The sequence below is a fragment of the Anabrus simplex genome, chromosome 1 (assembly GCF_040414725.1).
Source record: "Anabrus simplex isolate iqAnaSimp1 chromosome 1, ASM4041472v1, whole genome shotgun sequence".
NCBI classification, from domain to species: domain Eukaryota; kingdom Metazoa; phylum Arthropoda; class Insecta; order Orthoptera; family Tettigoniidae; genus Anabrus; species Anabrus simplex.
In genome coordinates, this window is record NC_090265.1 from 1441464210 (window position 1) to 1441484466 (window position 20257).

The 20257-nt window shown below is 37.1% G+C and overlaps 1 protein-coding gene across 1 annotated transcript in view; it reads left to right on the forward strand.

Moving 5' to 3' along the window:
- LOC136860530 (pyruvate kinase-like) overlaps window positions 1–20257 on the forward strand; it is a 272168-nt gene that overhangs the window by 84525 nt on the left and 167386 nt on the right. Inside the window, exon 4 of the mRNA XM_068225910.1 lies at window positions 3613–3799. Coding sequence (XP_068082011.1) covers window positions 3613–3799 — 187 coding nt within the window. The remainder of the gene's footprint in view (window positions 1–3612; window positions 3800–20257) is intronic.

The window sequence follows — 20257 nt, forward strand, 5'->3', positions numbered from 1 at the left end:
AACATCGTATGGATCTATAGAAATGTGATTATGGCTATATAGTACTTGCGATTATTCTATGCTTGCCCTGTATTTTGATGACGCGATTTACCATTTCGTGCACTATCCGCGAAACTTTTAGTAACACTTCGGCTCCAAGTACTGAATCGGTAGATGTCGGTTATCTTCAAGTTACGGATTGGCAAACTATGACAACAAAAATCAATCGATTATACATCGCTGTGAGACATCTGGCATTGTAATAGTGCAAAACTAATAATAATAATAATAATAATAATAATAATAATAATAATAATAATAATAATAATAATAATAATAATAATAATAAGGAATTTATTTCTAAATTCTGCCTCGTCCAACCGGGGGCTGCTGTGTGCAAAGCATACCAAAAAGAAACAAGTCGTAAATTATAACAATTTCACTTTTAACAATATTATATTTAAAATTAATTAAATTAATCAACTTACCTTGATGTTTGTTAAACGATATCTCTCTATAATAGGAAATCGTTGGATCCTAAATGCAGCGCTTTTCGTCTTGGACTTTGATCTTATTTCCTCGCTATATTCTCATCTGATAGTTGGATCTATAATGGTGCCAGACGCCGAGCCAGGTTGTTATGACTATGATGTCGATTCTTCTGTGTGATCCGATACCAGAAACCGTGTATATCCCCGTGAACCTGATACCGTTTTTCCCTGAGAGCTTCAGCGTCCAAACGCACTGCATGTTGCCTACTGTTTCTCAAGGTATCGTCAAACTAACAGGCCCCAAGGACATGAACAAGTGTTTCTATCTCACTACCACAACGGCGGCAGTCCTGAATATATATTTGCTCTCATTTTCAGTACTTCTTCTATTCGCTGCTCTTAAGCCCTTCTGGTCGATGAACCCAGCTGTTAGCAGGGGTGAACTGTTTATATAGGATCACACATTTACCCCTCTAAGGATCACCATGACTGACATTCTGTCTCCCTTAGATGTTTTCTCAATATTTACACGTTAATGCTGTCTGGAGTAGATCCATTGATCGCTAGGCTGAGTTCATGTAAACACTTATCTCACCCGAAAGATTAAACTATTGTTATCAGTTCCATTCAGCTGTGAGCTTGCATCCGAGAGATAATGGGTTCGAACCCTACTGTCGGCAGCCCTGAAGATGGTTTTCCGTGGTTTACCATTTCACACCAGGCAGATGCTGAGACTGTACCTTAATTAAGGCCACGGACGCTTCCTTCCCACTCCTAGTTCATCAGTTAATCGTGTGTTAATCGTATATGCTTTCATAATTCAGTGCCAGATTGAACATAGGTAGGTTTCGAGGCTGGGGTCTATCTGAAATTAGCATCGGAAAATTTGTACGGATAGAAAACCGACACCTTGGTAACCAGACAACCAGTTACTAAGTCTTCGTCATCTTCTTCATCACGTCATTACTGTGCTTCAGAACTCTGTCTTCTATATACTGTATATAGTAGACACAAATGACGTCGTGTTTTAAACGAGTTTCCTGTGTCTTTGACTGACATTTCGCCCACGTCACCTCTGCTATGATCTGATAAATGGTCGTGCACTGTTGGGGCAGGACTCCTCTAGAAGCCCTAAGGAAGGGGACGAAATATAATTATGACTAAAATCGACCTATATTAGTGTTGAATTCATACTGATTGGGACTACGGGAGTGATTTCAACCGAACTTAGTACACTTATGACTTACCGGTACTATCAGAAGACAAACTGCGTGGAAGTATGACAAACGTAGCACCCCTACGAGGGGGGGAGATCTAGGTATAATCGAAAATAGTGTCGAATCCATTCTTTTCGGTGTCGCTGAGATGAATAGTGGCGCTCCGTATTTTTTCGAAGTCCAAGTCCAAGTCCAAGTTTAGCCTCCTTTCGCACAGCGGTGAGAAAAGTTGAAAAGCAAAATTTCCAAAATGACCAAGATAATGGATCTGTGTGCGTATGTTCCAGCATAGATCTCAACCAAAATTGGACTTACTGTCTGGAAAAAATACTTTAGGAGCGGCGAAATGTAAAATTTAACCGAAAACGAGCGATATTTCTGTTAATCCATAGTTTTCGGGGTCGCTGAGATCAACTGTTACACTCTGGTTGCCGTTTAAGATAATGTTCAGTCCCAAACGACAGGGGGTGGGGGTGGAGGTGGGGGTGAGAACGGGTGAAAAGAAAACATCCAAAGTGACCGAGTTTAAGGACGTATTTGTACATGTTCTAGCATACCTATGAACCAATCTTGGTACACACATGACCTACAATATGGAAGAAGTAAATTGCTATGGGGCAGGGATAAAATATATAAAACACAAAAACCGGTGAAATATAAAAGTAATAGACAACGACAAATATTAATGTACACTCCATAGCTTTTGGGGTCGCTGGGGGAATAATGATACTCCGGATGTAGTTATTCAGCCCCCATAGGTATGATAAATAATAATAGTCGTATGGCCTTAGCTACCGTGTGCAGACATTTCGATTTGACGCCATCTGGCTGTCTGCTCATCAATTTTGACGTTCCGTTTTACTCTAGGTCCGCTAGATGGCAGACAGAGTAAACCGGATCTCTCTTGGGCGTCTATGGCTGAGATTTAATTAATTTTGTCGGGTAAATACCAAATGTATCACCAGAGATCTTTTTAAATGCCGATATCGTACGGCATGGAGTGTCGAATGGACTTTTTTCCGCCCTTCAAAAATCCGACTACCTCTGCCGGGTTTGAACCCGCTATCTTGGGATTCGGAGGCCGACACTCTACCACGGATCCACAGAGGCAGCTATAGGTATGATGATGAGAAGGGTTGAAAAATAAAATGTTGAAAACGATCGAAATTGCGGATGCATACGTGTTTAATCCAGCACAGTCCTCATAAAACTTGGTACACATGTGACTTACTATATGGCCGATATGTTAAGTAGTGAGGAATCTGATCCTCTTGTCGTTTAGTGATTAATATGTATAATATTGTAAACCAATCATTTATGGACATATTTTACACAACTTTTATAACTTAGTTATCAATCCATTTTTGATGTAAGCCTTTTCTTTTTGGTAGCTACCAAATGGGGAAAGCAGAAATAAATACATTTCTCTATATCTCGCAATAGAATCTTTATGGGCCCCAAAATATTGTTAAACGGATGTTTCTAGAACACCAAGAACCATAAAGCCAGGTACTATGTTTTGCACGTTTTTACCTTCTCATTCAAGTTTAATTCAAATTAATTGAAGATACTTTCACGAGAGGAAGGGATGTCCCTTGTTTAAAAGAGAAATGCAGCATATTACTACATAACCGAGTAGGTTCGTCTTAAAAGCAGCTAGTTTTGATTAGCTCTGTAGATCTACACTCGGGAGGTGGAGAAGCTGGTCCCAACTCTTGGCTATCCTGAGAATGGTTTTCCGTGGTTTTCCATTCTCCTGAAACAAGGCAAGTGCCAGGACAGATCATTTTATAAACCATCCCCCTCACCTTCTCCGCTCTTCAAATCACCCTCTAAGAGGCCTGCTTTAATGCTGTTTTAGTTAGTAGTTACTACTAGAATAACGTACAGTATTTCCATGCATTCATTGTTTACCACTGTTACAGGATGGATCACCTGAAGTCCAGCTTGTTACTGGAAATGAGTTTACTCTTACAACCAACTCTGATATGGAAGATAAAGGAACAGTAGAAAAAGTGTTTTGTGACTATGAGCGAATTACTCAAGTTGTCAAACCTGGAGATCGTATATTTGTGGACGATGGACTTATGTCTCTTATCGTAAAGTCTGTAGGTAAGTACATGACAAGCAGCTGAATATGAAAGCCTCAGGTTTAAACCTTACGTGAACTAGTAAATAGTCGAGGAATATTTTTTCATGAAAAATAAAATGGTATATGGCTTTTAGTACTGGGAGTGTCCGAGAAAATGTTTGACTCGCAAGATGCAGGTCTTTCGATTTGACGCCCGTTGGCGACCTGTTCGTCGTGATGAGGATGCAATAATGATGAAGCCGACGCATACACAGAGCCTCGTGCTAAGGGAATTAAACAATTATGGTTAAATTTCCCGACCCTGCCGGGAATCGAACCCGGGACCCCTTTGATCAAAGACCAGTACGCTAACCATTTATCCATGGAGCCGGACATTTTGTTAATGATGAACTAAAATATTAATTTCAATCTCCACATCATCTCATCAATCATCAGATTATAGTCCTCATTTTTAATTACTTTGCCTTGTGGACAGTTCTGCCTCCTCTAATGTTTCACTTTTTCAAGTAATTATTATTGTGGTTATTCAAAAAATTAATTTGCCTAAATTTACTGACTGCTGTTCAACAGGGTTCTGAGGTTGAGACTGTCAAGCTGATCATAGTCACAAGTGACCTTTGGATCTGTAGTTTTATTTTTTAAGTATTACAAATTTATATTTCAGGTTGACACAGGAGAATCAAGTGGTATCACTGTGTGTTTCTACTTTGTATCAAGAGCAGCCTTCCATTCAAAATCTCTGAGTTGTTCAACACAGACAAGTAGGCCTAATCGCAGATCAATGTGATTGTGGTTGTTATTTCAAGGGCTACAACAAGGGTTTGATTTTCTCAACCTGTTCAACCTTGCATTAACACATTTTAGGTTTATGGCAACAGTGATATTGAAAATGACCAAGACTGGATGGGTAGAAGCTGTGGCCTTAAGGGAGCCATTCTTCATAGAAATGAAACATATTTTTTCTTTAAAAGTAGCTTAATAAATTACTTGAACTTTTCTTATTAGAATGACATAATTTATTGCAAAAATAAATTTACAAATTTCATTTTTAAATATATCCCCATTCAAGTTATTTTTTAAAAATTTTGATATGTTACACTTCAAAATGGTTGTGGCAAACGCTAGAGAATTCTACAGATTCAAATCGGCTACAGTGTCAAAGGCAAATTGTTACGAATCAGTTGTTTGCTGTTACGTTTCGAAGGGGTATTTGATTTTTCAACGTTTTGTCAATTATTACAACTTTCAAATTAATTTTCTAAAAATAAATACCAACAAGGCTGTATGAGGATCACACCCGAAAGTTTTGATCGTGTCGTATGATAGGTATTGTCGAAATAAGATTACCAGTCAGTATGAGCTTGACATTATTTCTTAATACTATACAAATTACACATCTTCAAAACAAACCCGACATTCAATGGGTCGTTCATATGAGAAGTAAAATAAGGTAATACAAACATAGGTTTAAATAGGTTCAACAGGTACAGTAACTAATGAATTACATATTTACGATAGAATTTAAAAATTGTAACAAAATCAGTATGTACCGGTAATGAATGTGCTGTCCATCCATACCTCCTACATCAGTGTTACATCTAGGTCTGCATGTCATTCAGCATATGTTGGAAGTTAGGTGAGTAATGGGTGGGAGCCAGTTTTATGGAATCTTGAATGTGACTATTAATCACGCAGGAACGCTGTTTACTCTTTGTCATTTTTATATGCAAAAAATGCAGATTCACACAAACACGTCGAAGGGAAACACAAGTGTAGCATTTCACGGCACCTTCTCAAGTTCGGATTTCTTCTCTCGCTGCTAATTCCAAAATTATTCTTGTTCGACACAAACTTTTTGGGGAAAATATAGAATTAGTAGGCCTAATCGCATTTTCACCAGACAAGTTGTTCATTGATTAAATGCTATTGATAGTAGCAGCAATTTTCTTTATGTTTAGGTCTCATTTGAATGGATATGAAATGTTGTTGACAATTGTTCCACTTTTTTTTAGAAATACGGTAGTAGAAGTGCTTACCGTACTCTTCAATAACATAACCTATTTCTACCACAAATTTTTCTGTGTCTGAAAATGAAATTTGTGACCTTTTCGAGCCGATCTTGTATTATTAGTAAAATTATCAAAGGCATTTTTCAGTTCAGTCATCATTCACCACAAGTTATTTTTATAGCATGAAACTGTGCTGGTCATCTCAGCAATGGACCCACCTGTTTCTACCTCGCAGCTGTAGGTTCATTTCATTAAATTTGTGAAATCCACGAGAAAAAGGTCACAGAATCATTCATCATTTTCTAGCTGCTCGTATTCATCTCCCCTGCCTTAAAAATCATTTCACTTACAAAGGGAGGCTATGGCTCTTGAGTGACCGATTCCATCCATCTTTAGTACACATATAGGGCATGATCAGGGCTATAGCAGGTGCAAGTGGTAAGGCTAAATTCTCAGCCGTTTCCGAGAAATTAATTAAGAATTGCAGTGCGTTTATGTGCAAATTACGTTTGCGAAAAACACAGCGAGCTCGTGGCGCAGTGGCAAGAGCTCAGCTTTATAAGCGCGCGATCGATGGATCGAATCCCGCAGAAGGATGATTTTTTCAAATATTCCTCATCTTTCACAAATTACAATGTCTTCAATAATGTTCATTTTCGAATCAATTCCAATAAATCATTTTTAGCAGGAAAAGGTCTCTGAAAATATCGTACAGGAGCTCTTTGAAAAATTAATACATTCCCAGTATTTTGTTAAGCTTATTAAACTTCAAAAATTTTACACAAATTTGTACCTCCTGAGCCACCTAACATCTGTGTGTAAAACGAGGTTGGATGTCCCTTTCCCTAAGGGGAAATTCATACATCGTCTTGCAGTTACTTCCCATTAATTCAATGTTCATTTGTATTTTAAATGCAGTCTCCAGTAGACTCCTCGAATTTAGAATTTTGTTTGCCAAAATTTGCTACCGAATTATACAATGATAAGCAAGGAAATCAGGGAAATAGTCTTGTCGCCGACGAAGGCCAATAAATCCATTAGTATTGCACCTGTTATTTTATTAATGTTCTCGCGGTGACTTCCACTATAACGCCGCGTTGGAGCATTAACTGAATATACACATGTTTAAATATTGCTCCGGCCATAAAATTTTTAGCATCGGGTCGAAAGTCATACCTAGACTCTAAACTGGAATATAATTTATGAACATGAGCTCCAACAACATGGTGTATAATCGCTTCTCAGGGTAAAATTCGCTTCGTTGTTCCCATAGGCTTTAAATAAATCGCGGATTCCGTTGAAGAGTATCCGTCCGTTGAAACATTCATACCGTATCCTTATTTCAAGGAAATTATCTGATCATTAGCTAATAATTAGCGTAAACTAACTCAATAGATCCGTATATTATCATATTACTATATACTACAAGTTACTTAAGGAATAGAAATGCGAAATCAAATCTATATCTAATTTATTAGCATGCTAATGTATAATAAAATTGAATAATATGCATCCATTGGCAATAAAGAAATGAAAATCGTGAAATTACAAATATCATTCTCAAAATGCTTGGTTTCCGAGATAAACATATTTGAAAGTTTTTTAAGTCATCAACATATTTGCTTACATTTTTGTTAAGTATCAAAATATACCATATCTTCCATGTTTAAATTGATACAAGGGAAAAAATAGGGACCACAACTTTATTAAACCAAGGAGGAGTGGAATATCTTTCATTTAATGTTGTTTGGGATTTTCTTTGGGGCATCATTTAAGTTTCATTTTGCTTTTCGGTCTGTTTGACCAAATTTTTACTTGGATACATGTGTGGATTGTTGTTTGGATTCTTGTTTGTGACTCACCACGTTACGAGATAAGCATTTCCATGTTTAAACTCTGGGTTCAAAACACCCATGCAGTTACTAATATTCCTATCATAACCCAAAATGAATAAATTAAAACAGTACATCGCCATATGTACAAAGTAAACCAAATAATTTTAGTACACAGTGCCATAGAATTGATAGTACGTTAGTCTAACCTGCGAAAATCGTGCCATGCATTCATAATCATGTGCCAATATATTTACATATTCTCAAATATCTCTTCGCTGTGCCAATGCTTAGTCAAAGTAAACCGTACTTCATATTAGCGTTAATGCGCTGACCTGCCAATATGTAAATGTGCGAGACTCCATTCTGTTCCTAAATATATATTTTACGTAATGTATAACAAACACGTAACCTCTCAATATCTTCCGCTGAAAGTTACAACGAGACACATTATACATGACTCGAGACATACATTCAACTCAACGTGGACTAAATCCTTCACCACCGAGCTCGATAGCTGCAGTCGCTTAATTGCGGCCAGTATCCAGTATTCGGGAGATCGTGGGTTCGAACCCCACTGTCGGCAGCCCTGAAGATGGTTTTCCGTGGTTTCCCATTTTCACACCAGGCAAATGCTGGGGCTGTATCTTAATTAAGGCCACGGCCGCTTCCTCCCCGCTCCTAGCCCTTCCCTGTCCCATCGTCGCCATAAGACCTATCTGTGTCGGTGCGACGTAAAGCAAATACCAAAAAAAAAAAAAAAAAATCCTTCACTTGCAGCGCTAATCCAAATATAAATATAATATGTAACACAGGAATTCGCAATTCAACCATCTATCCCATTCTTAAACAACGAACAGAAACATATCTCTACACTCTAATTACGACTTGCCACATTAGCATTCCATTTCCTTCATATATATATATACCTACATATTTAAAAAATATCATCCTTCAATTCCACTAAAATAACCTCTGTGTTACGGTAGCAATACTTAACAACCTGATTATTCTCTCATACACTGCAACTTCGTAATATTTCAAACACTTCCTTACAATGCTATTATCGTACTGGCCATGATTGGTACACATATTGACCTGAAGTTTTAGGTTACGTCTCGTATTTTGCCTGCATTTTTCATAATCTCTACTGGTTAAACGCTTCACGGTCTACACGTATTGATTGGCACTAAACATGCACAAATACTCAATCAGATCTAGTTTCCAATAACCTTAAAATTATCACATTAGCACTGTAGTTATATAGCATAAATTGGCATATTTCATCGGCTAATAATTGGCATTTATATTCATATATCCTTTCATTGGCACTTCATCTCTTACATCTCGCATTCCTGTACACCTATAAATATTTTTCATCAATTGATTTGAAATTCATTATGATGCAATTCATAATACTTATCTCGTAACGGGATTTTGCTGCTGGATCTCTTCTGGACTACGGCATCTTGGAGTAGGCAATCCCTGCGATCCAAAGATTACGTCATCTGCGGCTCCGGCTGGGGTCTTGGCTTGAGCTATTCAGTCTTGAGCGAACATTTCCCTCTGTTTAAGCTGAGTCCATCTTGTCACCAGTTCTCATGCAATCATAAAAGAACAAATACATAGTAGAATTCATAGTGTACTGGTGAATGGTAGGCTATTAAATACGTAATATTTGTTTTCGGAAACTCGTATTGGACGAGAATATTCTTTTCTTTAAATTTATAAATTTCTCTAATTCGGCCTACTTCTTGCTATTTCTTTCGCTTAAACAGATATTGTCTCCCTCCTGGAAACAATAGATTATGCCGCTATGGTACTAATTTCGGCAATGTATAACTCGGCTGAAGTTTCCTTTCGTTTCTAAGTTCAGGTGTTACAGTAACGAATATTTCCTTCAAATCTACTCCTTTTCTGCCTTATGTTCTTGCGGATATAGTCTTCTCTGCTGTTTGTGTATTAATACTTTCGTATTTAACGTTGCGTTGATCCTTTTTAAACTTTTCTGTAAGTCGTGCTGCTTCCCTTCAACTTGTAACTCTTTCTTCTCAAGGTAGTCAAGAATCGTTCTCTTTCAATTTTTTTCAGTCGATCATTATTTATTTCTTGAGATTCTTTTTCCTTGCGGCCGGGCGATATCGATTTATTAGATCTCTACTCTGTGTACTTGCACCTGAAGCTATTGTGCGCCATATTTGTCCACTGTTTCCATGACATTTACGGCCGCTAATGTAACGTAATGGTTCATTTCACCTCCACGTTAACTTTAAATATGTTGGATACAACATATTTAATCCGCTCTTCCATACACTTGTATAATGGACCTTTACGTTACATTATCCTCATTCTTTGTATCTCATTTCATGTTTGATTATTTCTAATTTCTTCCGTATAATCACTCTCGATCGTTTTCACTCCCATTATCTGTTTGACATTCAATATAGGGATCATTATTTTTCTCACTGATTTCTAAGGTATTATTTGGTATTAATCCTTCGTTTTCTCTGTAATAGTATTTGAGGTTTGCTGCGTTATATACCCCTTTATATGTCCCTGACATATTTTCGATTTGGTATGCGTTGTTTCCAAACACTTTCTTAATGACATATGGTCCATCATATAAATGTGCAAATTTCGCAAATACCTTCCCTGTGACGTTGGAATTGGGCGTTTTCTTGACTAATACAAGATCATTTTCTCTCAATTGACGGTGAAACTTTCTGTTTCGTAATCTCTTGAGCCTCTTCCGTGATTGATCCTCCAATTTTGCGCGTACCATACTATTTAATTCCTGAGCACTCAGTCTATCCTCCACTAGCCTTTCTATTACTTCATCCCATGGCCTATGTGGGATTTCATCTCTATGTAGAACACTTGGGATCTGTCCGGTTGATTCATGTACGGTATTGTTTATACTGTGCTCAATTATTGGTATTACATCAATCCATCTCCAATGGTTGTTTCCGCAGTAAATCCGACAAAACTTTGAAATCTCTTTCATACATCTCTCTACTGGATTTGACGATGGGTGCCTAATTGAACAAATCACATGTTTTATATTCAACCTCGCCATAGCTTCACGGAACTGTTCTGACGTAAACTGAGTACCATGATCGCTTAGTATTATCTCAGGTTTTCCCATTCTTGGTATGACACCATTAATGAACGCGTGAAGGACTTGTTTTGAATTGGCTCTCTGTATTGGTCGTAAAACTATATATTTAGAGAATATATCCATCGTTACTACGATAAACTTTCTTCCTTTACTAGCCACTGGAAGTGGTCCAAAAATGTCGATTGCGAATATCTCTTTTGCTCTATCTGGTAGTATTGCTATTGGTTGGTGTGTAAGTAATCTTGCATTATGTTTGGTTCTCTGGCAGATGTCACATGTCCTAATCAATTTCCTAATCATTGCCCTAATTCCTTTCCAGGTAAATCTTTCCAAGACAGTATTTAGCAACTTTGTCAATACCCCCGTGTCCAGTGATCCGGTGGGTCAACCATATTAATTCTCTTTGTAATTGGGTTGGCACCACAATTCGTGCTTTCCTCTGACCTTCAAGAAGATACTTATTTAACCTTCCATTTATAATCCGGTATGTCTGTGTTATGTTCGTTTCCGCAGTCTGTCCTTCCAATTTATCTAGTATTTTAGCTATATTCGCATCTGCCCTTTGTAATATCTCAATAGTTCGCAGCCTTTCAATGATTTGCTCGTCTCGGTCATCCAACTCTATTTGATGTACTAATTCTTCCGTTTGTTCTGGATTTCTACTCAAAGCATCGGCCAAAATATTATCCTTTCCTCTACAATGTTCTATTTTCAACTGAAACTGCTGTGTAAATAATATCCAGCGCGTTACTCGTTCGCTTGCCATTGCGGCCTTCAAACCAAAGACTAACGCCTTATGATCAGTGCGTATGGTCACGGGATATCCACTTATTATTTTCGCCCATAGCTGCAATGCGAACACTATTGCCGAAAGTTCCTGCTCGGTTGTCGTGTAATTTTGTTCATGCTTTCTTAATTTACGGCTTGCAAATGCCAAATATGTTCGCTTCTTTCCGCCTTCTGGTTCTTCTTGATACAGGCATGCCCCGATTCCAATCCTGGATGCATCGGATTGTATTATGAATTCTTTCTCGTAATCAGGATAACCCAATCTGATACAATTCGCCATTAATTCCTTCATTTGTACGAACGCCTTTTCCGCTTCATTTCCCCATTTCCACCTATTATTTATTTTTAGTAATTCTTGTAACGGTGCTGCCGCTTCGGTATACCTATCACAGTGATCTTAAAAGAACTGCGTCATTCCAAGGAATTGTCTAATCTGCTTTATCCTTGTTGGCCTCGGGAAATCACATATTGCTTTGATTTTGGCTGGATTAGGTCGAATTCCTTCTCCGTCGATAACATGTCCAACAAAAGGGATCTCTGACTGGCAGAACTTTGACTTTGCAACATTGACTTTAAATCCAGTGTTCTTCAAGTTATCCAGCAACTTTTCAAGTCTCTCACAGTGCTCTTCGTATGTTCTCGTTGCCAGGATCAAGTCGTCAACATAAGAAGTCACATAACCCTTTACTTCTGCTGTCAAGTTTCTATCCAGAGCCCTGATAAGAACTGCACAACTGTTTTTCAACCCAAATGGAAGCCTGCAGTAAGCATACGTTTGATTGTCGAACATGAACCCAGTCAATAGTCGTGACTTTTCCTCCAACACAATATGATGGAATGACGATGTGAAATCAAGGCTAGAAAAATACTTCACGTTCTTGAATTTCTTAATGATGTCCTTAATTTTTGGTACCTTATCATATTCTGGAATTAGCTTCCCGTTTATAGCCCTCGCGTCTAGGCAAATTCTAAGGCTACCGTTGCTTTTCTTTACGATTACCAAAGGGTTCAAGTATGGTGTAGCTGTTTTAACTATTATCTCATCATCCAACATTTCCTGGATTATTTCTTTCACTTGCTGGAAATATTTTTTTAGGTATATCATACAGCTTTGCTTTATACGGTGTCCAATCGTTAACCATCAGCTTGTATTTGAAATTGGGGATTTTTCCTGGTTTGTTCTTAAATATGTCTGAATATTTCTTTAAAATTTCGTACAACCTGGTTTTCTCCTCTGGCGAAATCTTAGCTTCCATAAGGCTTTTCCATATTTCTTGATCCTTTTCTTCTTCCACTAAACTTAATATTCTTTCAATAGTGTAGGCTATCTCTGATTCTGCTGCCTGATTTGGGCTTTGGTTTATAAAATTGCTCTCCTGGTCATAGCCATTTGTTTCTCGACCTACAATTCTAATATGTTCTGACAGATCCTTCCTAACGCTTATTCTGAGTTTTTCTGTCGTTTCCTTCCCACGTTCTTCGCTAATTGGAAACCTAATTTCCTGTCTTTCCATATCAATGACCATTTTCGTAGCAACCATGAAATCCACGCCTAAAATAATATTGTATTTTATTCTGTTCATAATTATAAATGGGTGCTCAAATCTTAGGTTCCCTATTCCGATATTCAAATACGTTTGCATTTTGCATTCCACAGTTTTATCTGGTATAATTCCTTTAATTTTTATTCCTGACACAGGTATCGTTGATAACTTCATTTTTCTCTCTAATTCTAAGAATAACATGTTTGAGATCACACTAATACTTGCCCCCGAATCTATCAGACAAAGCGTCCTCATTTCGTTTACTCTTACAATAATTATTGGTAAATTTACTCCTTGTGGTCCTACATTCGATGATTCATCATACAGTAAATCTTCCGGTTCTATTTCCCATGACTCGATTTGCGCAATTAACCAACTTATAATTTTGCCATTTGATTTCCTTTCTTTATTGCACCTTTCCTTTATGTCTAATTTATAATCGACGTTTATTTTCTTCTCGGAAACGTCTATCCCTGCACTAAAATTTTGTGCATTCGGATTCAACCTTCGTTTCCCTGCCTCCATCTTCTTGTACTCCTGGAGTTCTAAGCTCTCCGCACCTTCTATGTCACCAACCACTTCTTTGTCCTTAATCGCCTGTTCCCATTTATCCTTATTATTTAAATTTTCCCTTAACTCTTGGACATACTTTCTTTTGGCAAATTCTCCACCCCTGTAACTTTGTTCTCTCCTTCCTTCGTAGGGTTGCCTTCTTCGAAAATTATTCCGAGCTCCATTTCCTGAGTACCTATTATTCGTCCTATAATATGGTACATATCTATCGCTCGTTTGATATGTCCGTCGATTTACATATCCTTTTTGGCATTGGCATTCTTTTGTTTCTTTCTTTCCATCCATTTCCCGGTTTCTAACACCTTTCTTAAGTTCTCTCCATCTACTATTTTCCACATTCTCCGGCGTTATCACATTTATCGATGCCTCATTCTCTGCATTCCGCATTAACCTGGTCGTGGGATGTGCAGTTGCCATGTCTAGTTGCCTTAGCCGGTCTTCCATTTCTATAGCTGTCTGAACATTTGCTACTGCCAAGTGCCTTTGCACCTCGGGAGGAAACTGCCTCTGGATTGTTTTTATTGCTTCCAATTCGCTTGGTGCTGCATCCAGATCCTGAAATCGTTGAAATTGGAATGCGAAATAATCTGAGTATCTTGTCTGCCCATTAAATGCGAATTTCCGGGAGTATAGCTCCATCCTAAGCTGTAATTGCACCTCTGAGCTCCAATACCTTCGCAAGAATGCTGTTTTAAATTCTTCATAATCATGAAAGCTGTACCTAAATGCTTGGTACCATATACCAGGGTTGGAATCTAAGTGTTTTTCAACTATTTTTAGCTTTCTTTCATTTGGAATCTGATTAGCCCTAAAGTAATCTTCCATTTCCCGAAGAAATTGCTTAGGCGATAAACTTGCAGTATTATCAAAATGTTTTGGTCTATCATCAACTGTCTTAATACTATTTATTACTGCTGGACCTCCATTGCTACAATTCGCGTTTCCAATTATTCCACCGTTGATAATCTGGTTGGAATCCGTCGTCATCGTTGGTGTTGTTTCTCTTTCGTTCATCCGAATATCCATATTCCCTAACATACTGGATCCTGTGTTTTGGTCATGTACCCTTAATTCCTGTATCTCTTTTCGGATAGTCCGCAACTCCCTTTCCGTATTGTTAACTCTGCTGTCAACCTCATTCTTGTTCCTCTCTATTTCCTCTCGGATTATATCTATTTTATTCGATACTTGTTCTCTCGCCAGGATAAAATTTACTTCTATTGACTTATTTGTATTTCCTATTATCTCATCTAATTTGTTCATCCTCTCTTGATATTGTTCCCATTTCTCTGTGGAATCTAATTTCAAGTTTTCCAAATTCTCCGTCAAACTCTTCATCCCCTTCTCCTTCAGAGTTCGTATAGCCTCTCTACTTTCCTTCAATTCCTTGCTGACTTCATTTATTTTTTTATTAACCTCTTCACTCCTATTTTCCACAATTTCCGTCATCTGATTACGCAGCTCGTCAATATCTATTTTAATTTGCGTAACTTCGCTTCCAAATTTCTCAATCTCCGCTCTTATGACCTCTTTCATTTCTTCCCTCATTTCTTGCTGCCTCTCATTTTGCCTGTTAATCTCTTCTTGCTGCTTTTCCTCCTGACTGATAATCATTTCTTGAAATTTTTCGTTAATCATTTCTTGGAATTTCTCATTTTGTTTCCTTGCTTCTTCTTGCCTTTCCCTTCTTTCTTCCTTATTTCGCTTTCTTGCTTCTTCATTGTGCCCATTAATCATCTCTTGAAATTTCTCATTCTGCCTTCTTGTTTCTTCATTGTGCCCATTAATCATCTCTTGAAATTTCTCATTCTGCCTTCTTGTTTCCTCCTGTCTTTCTCTTCTTTCCTCTTCACTCCTTCCTTCCAGCCTGCTAATTATTTATTGGAATTTTTCCAAAATCCCCTTTTGATTGTCCCTGATTTCCTGTATTGCTTCGTCTCTCTTCCTGACTTCCTCCTCAGTTACCTTTTGGTATCCCTCAAGTTGGGATTTCAGCTGGGCTAAATTCGACATCTCTATATCGTTTATGATTCTCTAATGTACCTGTTAAATTCTCGATAAGCCTAACTTTCTCTATGTATTCGTAAATTTAACTAATTCGATCTCAAATATTACTATAAAACAGTCTGTCAGACTTAATTATATACTTATCCTACTACTTCTATTACTTCAACAAATTCTTTCTTAATTAGGAATGATCACCCAAGACTACTTTAGCTCAACCAAACCAGCCTGTCCAAATCACATGAGAATCCAAACATTTAAAATAATAGTCATTTTCAATTATGTTTATCCCTTATTCACTTAACCTACATATACAATAAATAAAATTAACATTCCATTAATACACTTCCACTATCCTAAGTACCTAACGAAATTTTCTCGGAACAATCTAAATAAATGTATAGTCAATCCCTTTCCTACTTTATTTCTAGTATAAAAGAAATCATCCTTCATCGCATGCCATATTTGCATCCGCACTCCATCATGCTTCATTTCATTCTTCCATGCCGCCTCATAGTTACACTCTAACTCACGGTGCAGCTTCCTTCTTGACTAGGGTACACTATATTATGTTTGCCATCCTCTTTTCCTATTATCTCTCTTCACCGCTACAACCTGACCTCATATATCTTCATGTCATCCATAATCTGTCTTCTCAATATTCCTTTATTGTGATATATTTTCCTCCTCATTCCTTTTTCAACAGCTCACTTTACGAATAAGAGCTCATAATATTACACAACAGCCATGGTACTCTTTTCAACTTGCTCGAGGCTACGGCATCATATAACCCATGTCCAATCCAATCATCCATATCTCATCCTCAATATCTGCTCCATAATCAAGTTATAAAATGTCTGTACATCCAGAATTTAATTAATCATCCGACCTCTTCAAATTTTGCCTCACGCTCGGGACACAAATTTAATAATATATGGCGACTATGGTACCTTTCTCTTCAACTTGCTCCACTGTTGGGGGCCAATTTTATATGCACCTGTTATTTTATTAATGTTCCCGAGGTGACTTCCACTATAACGCCGCGTTGGAGCATTAACTGAATATACACATAATTAAATATTGCTCCGGCCATAAAATTTTAAGCATCGGGTCGAAAGTCATACCTAGACTCTAAACTGGAATATAATTTATGAATATGAGCTCCAACAACATGGTGCATAATCGCTTCTCAGGGTAAAATTCGCTTCGTTGTTCCCATAGGCTTTAAATAAATCGCGGATTCCGTTGAAGAGTATCCGTCCGTTGAAACATTCATACCGTATCCTTATTTCAAGGAAATTATCTGATCATTAGCTAATAATTAGCGTAAACTAACTCAATAGATCCGTATATTATCATATTACTATATACTACAAGTTACTTAAGGAATAGAATTGCGAAATCAAATCTATATCTAATTTATTAGCATGCTAATGTATAATAAAATTGAATAATATGCATCCATTGGCAATAAAGAAATGGAAATCGTGAAATTACAAATATCATTCTCAAAATGCTTGGTTTCCGAGATAAACATATTTGAAAGTTTTTTAAGTCATCAACATATTTGCTTACATTTTTGTTAAGTATCAAAATATACCATATCTTCCATGTTTAAAATGATACAAGGGAAAAAATAGGGACCACAACTTTATTAAACCAAGGAGGAGTGGAATATCTTTCATTTAATGTTGTTTGGGATTTTCTTTGGGGCATCATTTAAGTTTCATTTTGCTTTTCGGTCTGTTTGACCAAATTTTTACTTGGATACATGTGTGGATTGTTGTTTGGATTCTTGTTTGTGACTCACCACGTTACGAGATAAGCATTTCCATGTTTAAACTCTGGGTTCAAAACACCCATGCAGTTACTAATATTCCTATCACAACCCAAAATGAATAAATTAAAACAGTACATCACCATATGTACAAAGTAAACCAAATAATTTTAGTACAGAGTGCCATAGAATTGATAGTACGTTAGTCTAACCTGCGAAAATCGTGCCATGCATTCATAATCATGCGCCAATATATTTACATATTCTCAAATATCTCTTCGCTGTGCCAATGCTTAGTCAAAGTAAACCGTACTTCATATTAGCGCTAATGCGCTGACCTTCCAATATGTAAATGTGCGAGACTCCATTCTATTCCTGAATATATATTTTACGTAATGTATAACAAACACGTAACCTCTCAATATCTTCCGCTGAAAGTTACAACGAGACACATTATACATGACTCGAGACATACATTCAACTCAACATGGCCTAAATCCTTCACTTGCAGCGCTAATCCAAATATAAATATAATATGTAACACATGAATTCGCAATTCAACCATCTATCCCATTCTTAAACAACGAACAGAAACATATCTCTACACTCTAATTACGACTTGCCACATTAGCATTCCATTTCCTTCATATATATATATACCTACATATTTAAAAAATATCATCCTTCAATTCCACTAAAATAACCTCTGTGTTACGGTAGCAATACTTAACAACCTGATTATTCTCTCATACACTGCAACTTCGTAATATTTCAAACACTTCCTTACAATGCTATTATCGTACTGGCCATGATTGGTACACATATTGACCTGAAGTTTTAGGTTACGTCTCGTATTTTGCCTGCATTTTTCATAATCTCTACTGGTTAAACGCTTCACGGTCTACACGTATTGATTGGCACTAAACATGCACAAATACTCAATCAGATCTAGTTTCCAATAACCTTAAAATTATCACATTAGCACTGTAGTTATATAGCATAAATTGGCATATTTCATCGGCTAATAATTGGCATTTATATTCATATATCCTTTCATTGGCACTTCATCTCTTACATCTCGCATTCCTGTACACCTATAAATATTTTTCATCAATTGATTTGAAATTCATTATGATGCAATTCATAATACTTATCTCGTAACGGGATTTTGCTGCTGGATCTCTTCTGGACTACGGCATCTTGGAGTAGGCAATCCCTGCGATCCAAAGATTACGTCATCTGCGGCTCCGGCTGGGGTCTTGGCTTGAGCTATTCAGTCTTGAGCGAACATTTCCCTCTGTTTAAGCTGAGTCCATCTTGTCACCAGTTCTCATGCAATCATAAAAGAACAAATACATAGTAGAATTCATAGTGTACTGGTGAATGGTAGGCTATTAAATACGTAATATTTGTTTTCGGAAACTCGTATTGGACGAAAATATTCTTTTCTTTAAATTTATAAATTTCTCTAATTCGGCCTACTTCTTGCTATTTCTTTCGCTTAAACAGATATTGTCTCCCTCCTGGAAACAATAAATTATGCCGCTATGGTACTAATTTCGGCAATGTATAACTCGGCTGAAGTTTCCTTTCGTTTCTAAGTTCAGGTGTTACAGTAACGAATATTTCCTTCAAATCTACTCCTTTTCTGCCTTATGTTCTTGCGGATATAGTCTTCTCTGCTGTTTGTGTATTAATACTTTCGTATTTAACGTTGCGTTGATCCTTTTTAAACTTTTCTGTAAGTCGTGCTGCTTCCCTTCAACTTGTAACTCTTTCTTCTCAAGGTAGTCAAGAATCGTTCTCTTTCAAATTTTTTCAGTCCATCATTATTTAATTCTTGAGATTCTTTTTCCTTGCGGCCGGGCGATATCGATTTATTAGATCTCTACTCTGTGTACTTGCACCTGAAGCTATTGTGCGCCATATTTGTCCACTGTTTCCATGACATTTACGGCCGCTAATGTAACGTAATGGTACAGTATGGCCTGTGACAACTTTTGTTCCATCAGTAATAATGGCAAAAAGATTATGCAATATCTTTCCTACAAAACACTACAAAATATCAAATACAATATTTCCTTCCATCGTTTCCCACCATAATGACACAAGGTCAACAGTAAGGTAAGTGGAAGGAATTGTAGGCACCGCCCAAAGCTGGTCAGGCAGTAAAGAGGCACAGGATCACTGGAAAAACAAACACCATCGAACATCGCTCAGAGACTGCATTGAAGATATGAAAACATGCAATAAAATTAAACTAGTTTAATAAATAAAAGTAAAAGTGAAATTAATAATTTTTACAATACGTAACATTTGAAATAAGAAGAATTAAACAAATATTCAATAAATATAGATACAGATGAAACAACAATCTTTATAATAAATAAAGGAATTAATTAGTTAGGCCGTTCTAAAAAAATCACATACATTATTCTGTTAAAAGAGTGGACAATATTGTCTTTCCGTGAGATGTATTTGACCTTGAACACCAAATATCATGATCCAGTAGATTGGTGACACAAATAGACTTATCTCACCAAATTCAGGGCGACAAGACCTCATAAACACAATAAGGACACAAGAACCCACCGGAAAACACAAGAATGAAATCAAAGAATGAATGATCCCCTTATGTGAGGTAAGCTTGACTGAGAACAGCGTGCTACCCAAATTGGGGCGTGGCAAAGCATATAACCAGAAATAAAATAACTAGTCACAAAGTTCAAACTAAAAATATGAATAAAATTGCAAATGCTAAGTTACACTAAGAAACGAATAAGGCGAAAGCATTAAATTCGCATCGCAATTCAACACGGCTAACACCAAATA